The sequence below is a fragment of the Leucoraja erinacea genome, chromosome 2 (genome assembly GCF_028641065.1).
Source record: "Leucoraja erinacea ecotype New England chromosome 2, Leri_hhj_1, whole genome shotgun sequence".
NCBI classification, from domain to species: Eukaryota; Metazoa; Chordata; class Chondrichthyes; order Rajiformes; family Rajidae; genus Leucoraja; species Leucoraja erinaceus.
In genome coordinates this window covers 85,844,810-85,861,750 of record NC_073378.1, presented here as the reverse complement: position 1 = coordinate 85,861,750, position 16,941 = coordinate 85,844,810, and the positions used below count along the sequence as shown (strand labels likewise).

At 39.5% G+C, this 16,941-nt stretch overlaps 1 protein-coding gene across 1 annotated transcript in view; it reads right to left on the bottom strand.

Annotated features, from left to right (window-relative positions):
* Positions 1-387: 387 nt before the first annotated feature.
* Positions 388-16,941, bottom strand: part of plekha8 (pleckstrin homology domain containing, family A (phosphoinositide binding specific) member 8) — a 35,936-nt gene continuing 19,382 nt past the window's right edge. Inside the window, exons 8-14 of the mRNA XM_055660185.1 lie at positions 16,628-16,805; positions 13,119-13,204; positions 8,831-8,889; positions 8,576-8,706; positions 5,224-5,294; positions 2,186-2,247; positions 388-2,096 (exon numbers count right to left, since the gene is read on the bottom strand). Of these exons, the coding sequence (XP_055516160.1) occupies positions 1,899-2,096; positions 2,186-2,247; positions 5,224-5,294; positions 8,576-8,706; positions 8,831-8,889; positions 13,119-13,204; positions 16,628-16,805 (785 nt within the window). The 3' untranslated portion in view covers positions 388-1,898. The remainder of the gene's footprint in view (positions 2,097-2,185; positions 2,248-5,223; positions 5,295-8,575; positions 8,707-8,830; positions 8,890-13,118; positions 13,205-16,627; positions 16,806-16,941) is intronic.

Sequence of the window (16,941 nt, the reverse complement as noted above, 5' to 3'; positions counted from 1 at the left end):
CAATTAGACAGGTATAGGATAGGATAGGTTGAGAGGGATATGGACCAAATGTCGGAAGTTGGACTAGTGTAGATGGAGCATGCTGGTCAACATGGTCAAGTTGTGCAGAAGTGCCTGTTTCCACGCTAAATGACTAGGATGACTAAATGACTATCTGGAAACCTGCAGAGAAAAAAGTTACTTTTTCCATTGAGAGTCAGAAAGTCTAGTGGCTCACACCCTTTCTCCATTGACACAATTAGTTTTACATCATGCTTTTCTATAACACTAAGTATTTCAGTAATGCAACAATCACATTATAGCAGCATTACCTGTACTCATAGATCAGTATTCGGCCATTGTATCACTAAAAAATAACATATTAGAAGATCAAAATTTGGCTAATTAGTTTATTTATTCGCTGATCAAGACCAGGGCAATATTCATGCCGATATTTATATATTTCAGTTAACATTGAGTATGTGAATGTTGCCTGCTCCTTATCCTATGTTACAACGGTGACTGCAATGAAAACCCTTAAGTGGGTTATTTCCGATATGCTGAAAGTGGCATAAATTATGCCACAAAGGCAACTAGTTTTTTTATTTTTAGCAATTCTATTATTTCATTCTGATTGGGAATTTCCCAACAAATCTTAAACTTTATGAAAACTGAGAAATGAGCTTTCGAACAATGGCAACTGCACCAGACATTTATTAAAAGTGCAATGTTTTATTAAATAAGTATAAAATATATCTATATATGTACACAGTGCATTTCCCAGTTAAATGCTAGTGGCTATAATTGCACAGCAAGTACAATGTCCATTTACTGATTTCTAGAAACAGTTCTAAACACTATCTAGTTAGATTAGCTCAGTCATCCAGTAGGCAACTAGGGTACAGTAACAAATTAGCCAAAAATAGCCCTGAACTATTCAGCATTGGCAATTATTTTAGAATGTACACACCAGCATCCTCTGCTATTTCTTTACAACCAATCCCCCCCCAGAGTATGGCTTGTGCCCTTTGTTTAATGAGGTGCCACACTGCTTTCAGCTGTGAACACTTCATTTCAGAAACACTGCAGGGCCATCCTAACTGGAATAACTAAAACAGGCAAATACAATTAATGGCTGCATGGGTTAGTATGTAATAACTAGGACGAAACAAATCATCTGTTTAATGCTCTCTTTAAACATCACAGGTGCTCTGCTGGAACATTTCAATTTTTTTTCCTCTCCCATCCTAAATAAAGTTTGGTAGAACACTCCATAAATCAAACACTTACATGATGGCTGTGTAGATATCATGGAATGGATTAAGAGTTTCCCCTCATTTTACTTAACATAAATCAGGTTGATCAATGAATGGCTTGTGCTGAATTGAGCTACATGTAGGCAAGTCCTTATGAATATCCACATATTACTTTTTAAAAAGTGTCAAAATCAACTGTATTTCGCATTGATTTTTTTTTTTAAATAGCCAAGTAATTTTTGCACATTTCAGTTCACAAATTTACAGAAAGATAATATAATACAATTATTTTGAAGATTAACTTAATGACATCCATTATAAACAGTGATTAGTGTTTCAAATCCCTTGGGCTTCAATTTTAAATAATTTAAAGACGATGAGTATTTTGGTAGTCATTATTTTGCTGAATAAGGACATGTTTCAACTCAAACAAAATCCCATATGTCACTATGCTCTTACAATTGTTTTGAATTATGTAGCACTGCTATTTGTAGAAATGTCCCTCTGCTGTCCATTTGCACTTAACACATCTCCAATTTTCGAAATTGCACAGTATAGTTCAATGGATTGGAACATATGAACAAATGTTTATCGGCACTTTTCATTGGTGGTATTAGAGTATTTCAGAATGGTCAGATATCTTCCTTTTCCATTGATTTGCTGTTATACTACTTCATCAGATTCCAAATTGTATTCTTCATACAAAGCATCCAAGATCTCGATTTGCTTTCCCATGGCCGGAAGATATTGGTTCAAATCACTCTGCATCTTTTCATGGAATGCTTCCTTCATTTCATCTCCTTCATTTATAGCAAGAGCTGCCATAAATGCTTCATAAAATGGAGCAGCTCTCAGAGCCAACTGAAAGTTCGAAAGTAAATTAATTGCATTAATTACCATTTTTTAGTGTAAATTTAAAGGCAATAGATACATATTCGAAGTAAACTTACTGCAAAGACACCTCTAACAACCCAACCGTGGTATTGCCGCAAAGTTCTGCCATATGACGTATCTGCCAAAGAGGAACAAAAAATTGTGAAAGGAGTTAAAATTCATAACATATACCAGCTGTTCATAAAAACATTACATAAAAACAGAAAACATTACATCTTTCAAATGACACACTTTGGCAAACAGACAGAAAAATTATAAATTCATGAATAATCTCTCATTTGCACTGCAAGTTTTTGGGTGATTGATCAGAAATGAGCCAAGCTATGCCAATGAGCCAAGCTATATTAAAAAAAATCATCAACTGCAACTATTTAAGGAATTTAGGTGGATCTGAATGAATCTACAGAGTTTTCAGTCAAACAAATTCAGCTCTATTCTTCTTGTGCTTGTTTAATGGTTGGGGCTTTTCCAAAGAAAAAATATATTTTCTACATGCCAAAATGTCTTATGCATTGCTTAGATTTGAAGAGAGATGTTAAAATGTCCGTGCAACTTCATTAACATAAAGATAGCCATAACCTTTTTTTAGTCATGTCAATGTAAATGACAGTTAACTATTTCTGACTGAAAAACAATATCCTCCAGCCATATAAAGCACAAGGTGGAAACAACAAGTCATTCCTCAACTACAAACTAAAATGAGCAGCAGTAGAGAATATCGATCAATTGATTTATTTCAGTTTAGGCCCAGCTTTTTAATTGGGTTCAACTTATTGCTTGTGTAATGGCAAAATTATACCTTGCAGTATGGATATGGAGACCTTAGCTCCTATAAAAAGTTAATCGGATGTAAGTAACATTAGAATGACCGCACAATGAATATATCGCGCTTCTAGTGTGCCGTTCTTTCCCTTGCACTAATTCAGTCATTGGTGTTGCCTGTTATTCCATACTGGTACTACATATAGAATTTATGCATATTAGTCCAGTGAAGACAGAAGCAAAGAAACCTTATGTCCAGCATGATGTTTTGATTTGGAAGGAACTTGCAGGTGGTAGCATTCCCAAGATGTCTTGGATATATGAAGGGTAGAGTTTGCAAAAGGGAGGAACTCCTGTTGCAGTTTCAATTGAAATTTGTTGCAGTGCATCCTTTCAATTGTATGCATTGTTGCCACAATGTATTGGTGACGCATCTAGGTGCTGACCAAGAAAAGTCCTCCATCCTAATTGATGTCAAGCTTCTCGGGGATGTCAGATTAGGAATAGGCCATCATGAGAGAGGAGATTAAGATAATGGTTGAAAGACACTATTCCTATCAGGCCATTGTATAGCCAAAATGCAGGCTCCAAATGTTCGCAAGCAAGAATCTGCAGTATTCTTTTGACTTTGTTCCTAATGTTTACTGTAACTCTGATGCAACTGTAGAGCGTATCAGACCTGTTCAGTTTGGAATTAACCACATTGTTGTGGGTCTGGAGTCACAAATAGAATAGACTTGAAGGATGACAGTTTTTCTTCCTCAAAATGGAACAGATGGGTTTTTACTCCATCTTGCTAGTTTCATTACACATATTAGTTTTTCATTACAGATTTAATTAACTTATTCAAATTCCACAGCTACTGTAATGAGATTTGAACTCTCGTCTCTATCATTAAATTAGCTTTGGGGCTAGTCGTCCAATAACATAATCATAATGCCACTGTATCAAGTGGAGCTTGCTTTTGATATTACCCTTCCAGAGGGTGTAAATCACTTTAGTTCAACCATGTGGGCATTCTGTACTGAAAATATTACAAACATGGTCTATGCAACCAGGCTTCAGCCAAAAGATTTAATCCTTTGACTATTGTATTCTTTTTGCCAAGTTTTTACTACCAAATTCAATATATCTGAGTGTTATTCAAATTTGGTGAACACTATGGTCGCTGAATTATTATGGGAATTAAGAGAAAATTATTAAGATGCTACAAGGTGAGACCCACACCTTTCAGCGACTGAGCTTAGCATTGTTATAGTTGTCCTAGTTACATTTCTGATCCACAGAGGCCTTGTGAGAGCTTAGTGACGGCTGTGCAATGTCTCAAGCATTATCATGTCTGCGCTCATGGGACATGAATATTTGGTGCCACTTTTCTGCGCAAACGTGGATTTATCCGAGTCTTACAGAGGACGATGAAAACAGACCATCCCTGACTTCATAATAGAGCAAGGGTATATAAACAGATTTTTCCCTTCCAAAAGACTAAGCCAATTAACCTACAAAACTGCACATCTTTGGAATGTGGTAGGAAACCAGAGCACCCAGAGAAAACCCACATGGCCACAGGTGTGCCCACAGTCACAAGGTTTGTAGGTTAATTGGCTTCTGTAAATTGTCTGTAGGATTGTGCATAGGATAGAACTAGCGTACGGGTGATCGCTGGTCAGTGCTAGTTTTCCTGTTAAAAATGGAGTGTATGTATGTATTTCACCACATGTAAATTATATGGAATGCAGCAACACTATTTAAGAGATGGAATGAAGCATATCAATTACATCTTAGAAATGTATATTATTTTATAGCATCTATATTGAACATGACCTGCTAGTCAGGGTGTGGAATGGATACTCTGTCCAACTAGACCAACCCATCACATTAATTTTGGATCAATCTGCTTGATCTAAGATTTCTAATAGGATTTACTAATTCAGCTCTTCAAGAAAGCTGGAAGAGAAGGGCAGGACCTAGCCTGACAAGTTATAGGTAGCAGTTTGATAATGTTTCAACATAGTTCCATGCAGGCAGAAAGGAACTATTCAAAATGCAGACATTTCTGGCCAACTCTAATCCCAGTAGAACTTCACCACAAGAACTGGTCACTTACCTCATTGGTGTTTGTGCGATGGGATCAAAATAAATTGGTTGCTCTGTTTGTTTTAATTAGTACACAGAGGATACTTCAAACAATAACACTTGCCACTAAGACAAATATTTTGTTCCTTTGTGTTAATCGCTTTTTTCTCTCTCACTCCCCAACACAATATAGACACAGCAAAGAGCAATTAAAAAAAGGCAATCCCATAAAGTAGTTGGTTAGGTCAAGACTTACTGAGCGCTTTCTGAATATCCTTTTCTCCATTATTCACTTCTTCCAGAAATCCTCTCAGGAATTTTAGTCCTCTGACACCAACATTACAAGGGGAAAAATATATAATTTTGTAGATTGGTTATTGGTATTTGAATTAAACATTGTTTTCCTTTAACACTCAAAAATCATTGCTTTACATTCTGTTGCTCAAGGCAATACCGAAAGCTGCCAATAGGCGGAACACATGTGTGCAAAGCTAATTGTGAAAGGAGGGAGATAACAGTGTCGTCATGTCTATGGGAAGAACGTTGTGACAGTATTCATTTGGTATAAAATGCCACATGCAAAATGTGTATTTTCACAATGTCCCTGAATCTGTCCCCCCTGTCTCTCACATCCCATCTTCAAATTCCCATCTGTGTACTTCTCCATTTCATTTAAAATTTGATATTCCTCCTCACACCTGCCACTTCCTCTCAAGTTCAACGTCAATACTTTCTTCTAGGATGGATTTGGTTTCTGCCTCCTTTTTAGGGGTAATAGTTTGGACCAGCAGTATTAAATGGAGGCAACAAAAATGGGTTTATGCAATGCATTAGTCACCAAACGTGGGAGGATTACCAAAGGGGTGGGGGAGGGACAGGTTTGGAGGAAGATGAAGGTTACAGAATCTGGGGATATCAGTCCGATGTAGACAGGGTAAACAAAATATTCTAACTGTTGAATGACAGCATGCACAGTGTGAAAATGCATCTCAATAATTATAGCTCTTCTACATTTAGAAGGAAATAGGTTATAGTGCGTTTTGACATTTTTGCAAGATCCTGTCTTGCAATCTATACAACCACTAGAGGGCAGAATTGGATAAAAAGTAACTCATTTATTTTACTGGAAAATACAAGAGATTGCAGATGCTGGAATCTTGAGCAAAAATATAAACTGCTGGAGGTATTCCGTAGGGCAGGCATAATCTGTGGAAGGCAATCCCAGCTCAAAATTTGTCCAATTCCCTCCACAAATACTACTTAATATGGCTGAATTCCTCCAGCAGTTTGTTTTTTTCTTTCACTGGGAGTCTATTAAAGCGATTTTTTTCAATGTAAGGTTTAATACAACGATGCCTGGATTAGATGGTATTAGTTATAAGAAGTGGGACAGACTGGGATTGTTTGCTCTGGAATGTCACAGATTAAGGAGAAATCTGATAATTAAAAATGTGAAGCATTGATTGGGCAGACAGTCAAAACCTATTTCCCCAGGGTGGAAATATCAAAGACAAGAGGGCATAGTTTTAATGCCCTCGACCTGCGGGGTCCACCGGTGGTGGAAGTAGATTCAATGGTGGTATTTAAGAGGCTTGATTGTAATCATGCATCGTCTTTCCACTGGCTGGTTAGCATGACAGTAAACCAAACTAACTGAACTGAGATATGCAATGAATGGAAGGATTAGGATCACATTAACAGGTGACATTGGTTTATCTTAGCATCATGCTCGGCACAGATTGTAGATCAAAGGACCTGTTCCTGTGCTGTACTGTTCTATGTTTTAAATATTCACTAAATTAAATACACTTTCAGTCTCATTGTTCAGTGGATATTTTGAAGTCTACAATCATACACCGCCTGATTCAAACCAAGTATCTAAGAAAACAGCAGACTAGAAAGTAAACTGAAATGGTCCAGGAACGCGGAGGCACTGTATAAGAAGGGACAGAGCCGTCTGTACTTTCTGAGGAGGCTCCGCTCTTTCAACATCTGCAGTAAGATGCTGCAAATGTTGTACGAAGCTGCTGGTGGCCAGAGCCATCTTCTTCACTGTCGTGTGCTGGGGCAGCACACTGAAGGCCACAGACACCAACAGAATTAACAAACTCATCAGGAAGGTGGGCTCCGTCCTGGGGGGTGGAGTTGGATTCACTGGAGATGGACTTGGAGGAGAGGTCTTGCTCCTCAAACTGCGGAACAGCTTGGACACTACAGCTCACCACCTCCATGACAATGGTTAACCTGAGGAGCACCTTCCGCAACAGACTGGTTCCACCAAGATGCAGCAGCGAACGCCACAGGAGATCCATTTTCCCAGTGGCTATCAAACTGTACAACCCCTCCCTCTTCTGGCGTGGGGTAGACTGACTCCCTTCCCCCTGACCCACCCCCCAATCTTTGCACATCCCAACTCCTGGACTTTTCACGTCACTTTAATTTCATGTTTCATGTATCTTGTTGTGTTTCATGATTGTTGGCAGACCAATTTTCCTCCTGGAATAAAGTTCTATCGTATCGTAAAAGAACTATACAGGAGATAGACATTTTCCTTGGATGGCGTGTAAAGCAAAATAGTTTCACTTGGAGCCAATGGTCGACTGAAGTTGGTGGGACTGAATATCCTTATCCTCTCAGGAACAGAACCCTTACTTTAACCAAGGATTGCCTGTACAAATAGTGATATATAGAACATGAAACAGTAAAGAACGAGAACTGACCCTTAGGCCCACAATGTCTGTGCCGAGCATGGTGCAAAGTTCATCTTTTATCTCGCTGCACATAACCCATATCCCTCCATTCCCTGCATATCCTAAATGCCACTATATTACCTGCCTCAACCGCCAACTCCAGCAGCACATTCTAGGCACTCACCATTCTGTGTGTAAAAAAGTTGTCCTGTATATCTATTTTAAACTTTGTCCCTCCCATCCTGGGAAAATAAAAAGGTTCTGATTATTTACCCTATCTATGCCTCTTATAATTTTATATACTTCTATCAGGTTTCCCTGCAAACTCGGGTGTTCCACAGAAAAACGATCCAAATCTGTCCCACCTCCACCTGTAGCTAAAATCCAGGCATCATTCTAGTAAACCTCCTCTGCACCATTTGCCAAAGCCCCCACATCCTTCCTGTACCGGGGTGACAAGACCTATCCAAAGTCCAATACAGTTGCATCATGACTTCCTTTCTCTTATACCTTGTTAGTTTAGAGGTACAGCGCAGAAAAAACAGGCCCTTCAGCCCACAATGACCAGCGATCTCCACACACCAACACTTGGGACAATTATTACATTTATACCAAGCCAATTAACCTACAACCCTTTGGAGTGCGATGGAAACCAAACATCTCACAGAAAACACACGTGGTCACAGGGAGAATGTAAAAACTCCTTACAGACAGCACCCGTAATTAAGATCGAGCCCAGGTATCTGGCGCTGTTAGGCAGCAACTCTACCGCTGAACCACCATGCTGCCCTAGGTTAAGTTCCCGAAACTGTGCAGACACCATTGGATTCACAATCCAGCATGAGCTAATGTTATCAGGAGATGTCTGGCCAGGAAAGAACGTTTTGGCAAAGGGAATTAAAACCCACTGGTACATACCTCTTCAACCAAAGGAGAGCCTCAGTGGCAGAATTTCTCACTGTTGCGACTTCATTTTCCAATTCATGCAGCACTATCTTCTGAAGGGTAGTGAACTTTGTAGTATCAGTGATGTATTTCTGATTTATTTTCTGAAAGTGGAAACCATCAAGCATCTTAAGTTAAGGATTAAGCATAAGATGACCAAAATGTCCAACGTAACAAGTAACCCGAGGCAGACGACAAGTCTGTGTAGTCAAGTAATTAAATACTTACCTTAATATTACCCACAAAGTCTAATTTAACAGGAGCAAAGACGGTTGGACCAAGTTTATCTGCAAAGGGAAACATGATAGAAGCTAGTACAGAAATATTTGAACAAATACACTGCCAAGTGTTACAATCATAGAAAAATTATATATGTTGCTAGATTTTTACAGCAGCATCCCCCGACATTTTCGCCACCTCCAACGGGATCCCACCACGAGTCGCGTCTTCCCATCTCCACCTCCTTACAGCCTTCCGCAGAGACCGTTCCCTCTGCAAATCCCAGCTTAACTCATCCCTTCCCACCCAAACTACCCTTTCACCAGGTACCTTCTCCTGCAACACAGGACTTGCAACACCTACTACTCCTACACCTCCTCCTCCCTCGACTCTGTCTAGGGACCCCAACAGTCCTTTCAGGTCAGGCAGAGGTTCATTTGCTCCTCCTCCAACCTCATCTACTGTATCAGTTTTTCAAGATGTGGACTCGTACATCAGCGAGACCAAACGTAGACAGGGCGATCGTTTCGCTAAACAACTTCACTCAGTCCACCTGGACCTATCTGATCTCCTAGTTGCTAAACACTAAACACTCGCCAGAGCCCTGACATTTACTGTAAAGGTCCTGCCCTGGTTAGACTTCCCAAAATGCAACACCTCACAATCCATTAGCCATTCCTCTGCCCACTTGTCCAACTGATCAAGATCCTGCTGTAACCTTGGATCTTCACTATCTACGATACCACCCACTTCAGTGTCATCTGCTAACTTTCCCACCTTTTACATTCTCATCCAAATCATTGATACAAACAACAGCAATGTACATAGCACCAATCCTTGAGGCACACCACTAGTCACAGACCTCCAATCCAAAAAACAACCTTCCACCAATTCCCTTTGCGGCCTTCCATGAAATCACTTTTCTATCCATTCAGCTATCGCTCTTTGGATCCCATGCAATCTAACCTTCTAAAGTAGCCTACCATGATGAACCTTCTCAAATGTCTTGCTGAAATCCATACAGCTAGTTCTACAGCTCAGCTCTCATCAGCCTTTTAGTTACAATCTTCAAAAAATTCAATACAATTTGTGAAACACAATCTCCCACATACAACCCTGTGCTGACTATCCCTACACAGCTCGTATCTATCTAAATGCATGTTTACCTTATCCCTCAGAATACTCTGTAGTAACTTTCCAACTACAGATGTTAGGCTCACTGGCTGTAGTTTCCAGGCTTTTCCTTGTAGCCCTTCTTAAACAGACACGTAATATTTGCAAACCCTTCAGTCTTCCAGCATCTCACCCATATTTAATGATGACTCCTATATCTCAGCCAGGGCACCTGCAGTTGCTTCTCTAGCTTCCCAGTGTCCTCAAATGTATCTGATCAAGCCAAGGCCATCAAACCGGTCTACCTTGTCCAGTGTTAGGACCTTCATCACCTCCTCGACTATAATACTGACTGCCACCCCCCCCCCCCCCCCAAGAGACTTCCATTGACTAGTCCAGGTTCCCCAGTCCTTGTGTCTCTCCACTGTAGAAACAGGAGAAATACTCATTGAGCACCTTGCCCATCTCCTGTGGCTTCACAGAGAGGACCACTGATTCTATCTCTAGTTCCCCTTTTTCCCCTAAAATAAAATCTCTTTAGATTTTCCTTAATATTATCTACCAGAGCTATCTCCTGGCCCACTTCTTGTCCCCCAGAGCAGTGGCCGCCTCGACAACAGTCTGTCTGTCCTTTCTTCTTTTTTGTTATTTTTAAGTATGTGTTAAAAGTATGTTTTATTGTTCCTTGGTTTGTTTCTTGGTTTGTTTTATGTGGGGGGTGGGGGGTGGTGGGGAGTTGGGGGCAATTTTTTTTTTTTTTAATCACTTACCTAAGCGGAGATGCTATTTTTTTTCCGTATGGTTCTCCCTCCCCAGCGAGGCCTAAAATTGTAGAATTGGCGGTCTTTCTTGGAAACCGACCCGGCGCTCTAAGCCGCGGGAGTCTGCGGGACTTTAACATCGCGGAGCTTGCGATCCCTTTGCCGGGGATCGAAGCTCCAAACGCAGGAACTGTAGACTTTAACATCATGAGTGCGGTCTCTGGTAAGATAAGGCCGATTCGGGAGCTTCAATTGTCGACTACGGGGGCTTTGATCACCCCGACTGCGGATGGTTTGACGGCCCCGACCACGGGAGAACAAAGAGGAAGAGAATTTGAACTTTATTGCCTTCTTTCACAGTGAGGAATGTGGAATGCACTGTGGTGGATGTTTAAGTTATCATTTATGTGATTGTGTGTCTTGTTGCTTTTCACTTAGTATGGCTGTATGGTAACTCAAATTTCACTGCACCCTAACTGGTACATGTGACAATAAACTGACCTTGAGCCATGAACCTTTGAACCATGATTTCCATCTTGATCCCAGTTGCCTATACCTGTTGTATGCTTCCTACTTTTGCTTGACCAGAGCCGTTGAGGCTCTAGTCATCCAAGCTTCCTTATGCCCACTTCCTTGCCCTTCACTCTAACAGGAACATGCATGCCCTGAATTCTCATCACCCACTTTCCAGACGTTACCTTTCCTGCAAACAACCTGCTCCAATCAACTTGAACAAGTTCCTGTCTAATAGCAGTTGGCTTTACCCCAGTTTAGAATTTTTAATTGTGGGCCCGACCTGTCTTTATCCATAACTATCTTAAACCTAATGGAACAGTTGGTCAAAAAAACTCGTCCACGAACACTTCACCCATTTACCCGCCCCAATTTCCTGAGCACATTTGACCCATCCAAACATTTTGAACAATGACTGCCTATATTGGCCAATTTAAAATCCCCTACTATGACATCCTTATTAGTCCCAAACAGCCTGCAATCTTGGCATTTTTACTCTTCTAATTCCCATTAAATATTTTGGGGCCACTCCCAACAAGGTTTCATTTAGCAGCTCCACCCACGTCGCCTTACTGGACAAACCATCAATAATGTCATCTCAAACTAGTGACATGATATTATCCTTAATCAATAAAGCTACATCCTCTCCTCTTTTACCGCACCTCTGTCACTCCTGGAGCATATGTAACCCGGAACATTAAACTGCCAGTCTTACCCTTTCTTTACCAGATGGTGGTTGAAAGAGATACATCTTAAAGTGATGTTCCATTTAAATTGAAGAGGTTAGGTATTTCCTTCCTATGGTAAAATTTATGATATTCCTCATCCTTGAAATCCAACTTAAATGGGCTGGCGTTGTTGGCTTTGCACACTAATGTCACAACCCGTATCATGTGTAAGCTCCCAACACACCAACTATCGCAGATCTTAATGCCCAATCCAACCAGTGGGAAGGGAGGTTTGTGCCACAACAGTGCATGCATATACCACCTGCCAAATTTGGCTCCAGGTAATGCCCAAACTGCAGTCATTACACAGCATAAAATGATGGCCTCTGGCTGCCAAGGTCAACTATAAAGTTTGACGGCTGATTTCACAAATTCAACACTTTTAAGACTTTAAGCAACATTGCCCCATTAATTAACAATTAATCTCCTTTATACAAGGTTGAAGAATTTACTGTGATATAATTATTCACAATAAGCTATTTTTCTAAGGATCCATATTGAAAGTAGCAAAACTGCTATATTGAAAACTTCCAAGGCCCTGAGATTCATCTAATGATTGCTTACATTGTTCTCGTTTTGAAAAGCCTTGTCTCAACAATGGCCTTCACAGCAACTAACATGTAGAAGTGACCATTCTAAAATATCCTCAATTTCTGCAGAATATAGACTTTAAGATAAAGCTTAAATGTATTTTCCAACATATGCAGCAACTGCAGCCTAATATTCATAAACACAGAACAGTTCTTAAATTTTAAACAAATGATCGAATTAATATCGAAAAACACTCTGGTGGAAACATGTATGTGCTGACCTGTTCAAATTTGTTGCAAAAAAAAATGTCTTTCTTCAACAGAAATCGAATGTTAAATGAACATTTCAGTGTTACCACAGCCATACATCGCTGTGGAACTTGGAAGAGGGCTAAACAATGAACTAATGCAAAACAAATCTCTACTTACAAATAAAGGCTAACCCCAATGCAAAAAAAAAAATCGCCATGAATATAAACATGATAGCAATATTTTACACTGAGATGCATATTTTTGCGAGCAAAAATAAACAAAATCCAAATTCAAGGATGATCAGAATGGTTTGCTTGTAAGTACCTGGACATTTGAAGTACAGAACACTTGGATTATTATTTCAAACATATACTAATAAACAGATAATGTAATTTCTTACCTAAAACTGGAACAATAGCATAGCAAGATTCCAGAAATGGCAAAGTAGGAATCCCACTGTCTTCTTCAAATTCAATATCATTAAATCTGAAAGAGAAAATAGTTTTGCATACGTACTGTTGGAAAATATAAAACGATTGGAAATGTTAGAAACATTGTACCCAAAAGGAAACTGGAATACAAATGTAGATGACATCTTTGAGAACAAATACAAATCTGGATGTACTTCAAACACCTTTCATCATCTGTTTGCCAAGAGCTCACAAAATCCTGCATTTACTTCCAAATACTGCCATATTTTCCCTGAATTGTAGAGGAACAGGAACTTCTAAACACACTGTGGTCAGAAAAGAAAATCAAGAATAGATAATAACTTTACTTTCTTGTTCGTTGATGGCCCACTTGATACCAAAAATAGCTCTAATCATTTTACTTATAAAACATATTCTATATAATATGCACACAAAATGCACACTAGTATTGGAAGGCAAAAGTTTACTTTGTTTTGTACATGAGTACATTCGTAATCCCTGCTGACCCCTCCTCCCCATGAATTTACTCAATTAATGGGTTAACAATGTCTCTGAAACCAACCTAACCAGCATTGGGATTTTAACACTTCAGAGAAAGGCAGTAAAGATTACTTCCTGGTAATAGCCAAGCTTCCAAAGAATACGTTTAATTCTTGGTTTTCCAGTTATATCTCTGAATTTGTTCCTTGGGATTGGTAAAAAAAAAATTAATTGAGATGCACAGATTAGATTGATGGTCACCTACTGTTGTATTATCTAAATGCTAAAGCAGTAATCACACATTAGCCTACAGAATAAGTGTCAAACAAAAGTCTATCTATTTTATTTTAACAGGAGGACAAGGGTTGGCAAACTGTCAAAACCCTATTGTGGTTCTCAAACTCATTCCTTTCAGTATATCTGGACTATTTTAGAATGAGCTCCATGCCACGGGGAGAATTTCAACCGCCCCGACGCAGAAGTTTCAATCACCCCGACGGGAGCTTCGATCGTCGGCTGCGGGGGGTCTATGATCGCCCCAAATGTAGTTGGTTTGACTGCCCCGACCGCAGGAGAACATAGAGGAAGAAGATTGAACTTTACTGCCTTCCATCACAGTGAGGAATGTGGAATCCACTGAGATGGATGTTTATGTTAACTTTTATGTGGTTGTATGTCTTGTTGCTTTTCATTTAGTATGGCTGTATGGCAACTCAAATTTCATTGTACCTTAATTGGTTCACGTGACAATAAACTGACCTTGAAATAGGATCACCTCCTTTGCAATTATTGTGACACCAAAAAAAAAATCCTCAGCTGAATATTAACAGCCTTTCTTCTAACACATTTCTGCTTTCCACAGAGATGACTCTCTCCATGGCACTGCTTTGATCATTTCTCGTCCCCCTCCCCTTCACCACAGGAGGTGCTATGCCTATCCCTACACCTCCTTCCTTGCATCCATTCAGGATCCCTTGCAACCTAGTGAGACAAAGGGTTCCAGGCACCTCCTCCAATCCGATTTACTCCCTTCAGTTTTCTTGATGTAGCCGCTACATCGGCAAGACAAAGCATAGACAAGGCAACCGTTTCAGCCTGGGCCAGCTGGAAATCCCATTTGTTAACCATTTGCTGTAACACTTCCTTTTTGCATTCTGGTATTTTTCTTTTTTCACTGCCCATTACGTATAGCTTGATCGTACTCATGTATAGTGTGATTTAATCTGACTGGAGAGCATACAAGAGCTTTTCACTGTATCTCAGGATGTGAAATAATAAACCAAAAATCTAATGAAACAATTCCATCTTAATGCTACATTTTATAATGTATAATGAGTTTATAGAAAAGATTCAATTTAAAGCTTTGTTGAAGTTGACTTTTGAATTGATCATTCCACAGCAGTGTTTTGATTTTGAGAATATGGAACATATTTTTAAAAGAACGCAGCGGGACACGCAGCATCTCTGGAGAGAAGAAATAGATGACGTTTCTGGACGAGACCCTTCTTCAGACCGAGGGTCAGAGGAGAGGGAGTCTGAAATATGAAGAAGGGTCTCGGCCCGAAACGTCACTCATTCCTTCACTCTAGAGATGCTGCCTGTCCTGCTAAGTTACTCCATCATGTTGTGTCTGTCTTCAGTGTAAACCAGCATGTGCAATTCCTTCCTACATATTTTTAAAAGATCTGTTGAGAACTCAAATGGTCAACTCCCCCTTAACACCATGGTTTTATAATTAGAATTTAGACCACAAGAAATTGCAGAGAGTTGTGGATGTAGCCCAGTTCATCACACACATCAGCCTCCCCACTATTGACTCCATCTACACTTCTCTCGACCTCGGCAAAGAAGCCAACATAAATTAAGCCCTTTTTCATCCCCTCTGCTCCCTCTCCTGCCAGACAAAAGATACAAAAGCTACTTGAAAGCAAGTACCTGTACCACCAGATTCAGGAACAGCTTCTCCCTTGCTGTTATCAGACTACTGAGTGGTCCTCCCATAGACCAGCATGTAGCCCCCAATGTTCCAGCCCACCTTATTGTGAATATTGGATTTTTTATTCCTCAAGTACTAAAATGCTGTAACACTTCCTTTTTGCATTCTGGTATTTTTCTTTTTTCACTGTCCATTACGTATAGCTTGACTGTACTCATGTATAGTGTGGTTTAATCTGACTGGATAGCATACAAGAGCTTTTCACTGTATCTCAGGATGTGAAATAATAAACCAATACCAATAACCCGCCTTACACAGAAGAGACATTAGACTAGAAATTGCTCTACAGTGGAGTCACATTTAGGGCAAGCACCAGAGTTGTACCACAGAAATTCCATGGATCATGATTGAAGAGCATCTTATCAGATTTTGAATCATGTCAAATGTATTTGGTAAAAAGAGTCTCATACGAGCTCCGATCAACGCAACCAGATTTTTCATTTGTTTTAAAATAAGCTTTTAATAAGATTTTAAATCACTAAATAAAAATGCACCAAAAACACTAAAATGCATCAAAAAGCAAAAAAAAATTAGGACTAGCTTGCATTAAATATGTCTACACATGAAAGATGGAAGTTCCAATTAAATAAAGCATGTAATCATTGTCTGGTAATATTTGGCTGGTAGAGGTCAACTTTTGAGCAAATAGTTTTGTCGATTTTTAGTCTGCAGCTAATTAGAGTTATAGTTTTATTTCTAACTTATAATTATAATTTTAGTTTTATTCGCTCAAAAGCCTGGTGACAATATAAAGAATTGAAAAAGCAATCTGCAATACAAGATCTAGGTCTAGCAAATCTTTGGCTTCAATGTAATAACTACAGTTGAAGATTTTTAGGCTCCAGTAAGAAATCATTTCTAATCACTTAGTTGCCTCTTAGTTAATGAATGGACAGGAAAAATATGCTAAAGTTCAGACTTGTAAAGTGACAGGGTAATACAAAAAACAAACTGATTACACTCCTTGTGACATAAGGTGCCTCTCAACCAGAATATCCATACCTTTGATCCATCACACTGAAAAATGTCTGTATCTCCTCCTTCTCGGCATCAGGGTTTGGGCCACCTGGTTCCTCGGTGTCCTTGCCAGTCTCATCCTCAGCTGCAGAAGGCTGAAGTTCAATATTCACACCAGAGTCCTCTGCAGTTACATTTGTTAACTCAGAGTTATCCATCATCACTGATTATTCAAAGAGGGAACAGCAAAAAAACAAAGTACAGCATTAGGAAGACTTCCCAATATAACTTTCATTTAAAAATCAAGATAAATTTGTATTGGGAAATATACAAAACACACAATTCATTTGGCACCAAGC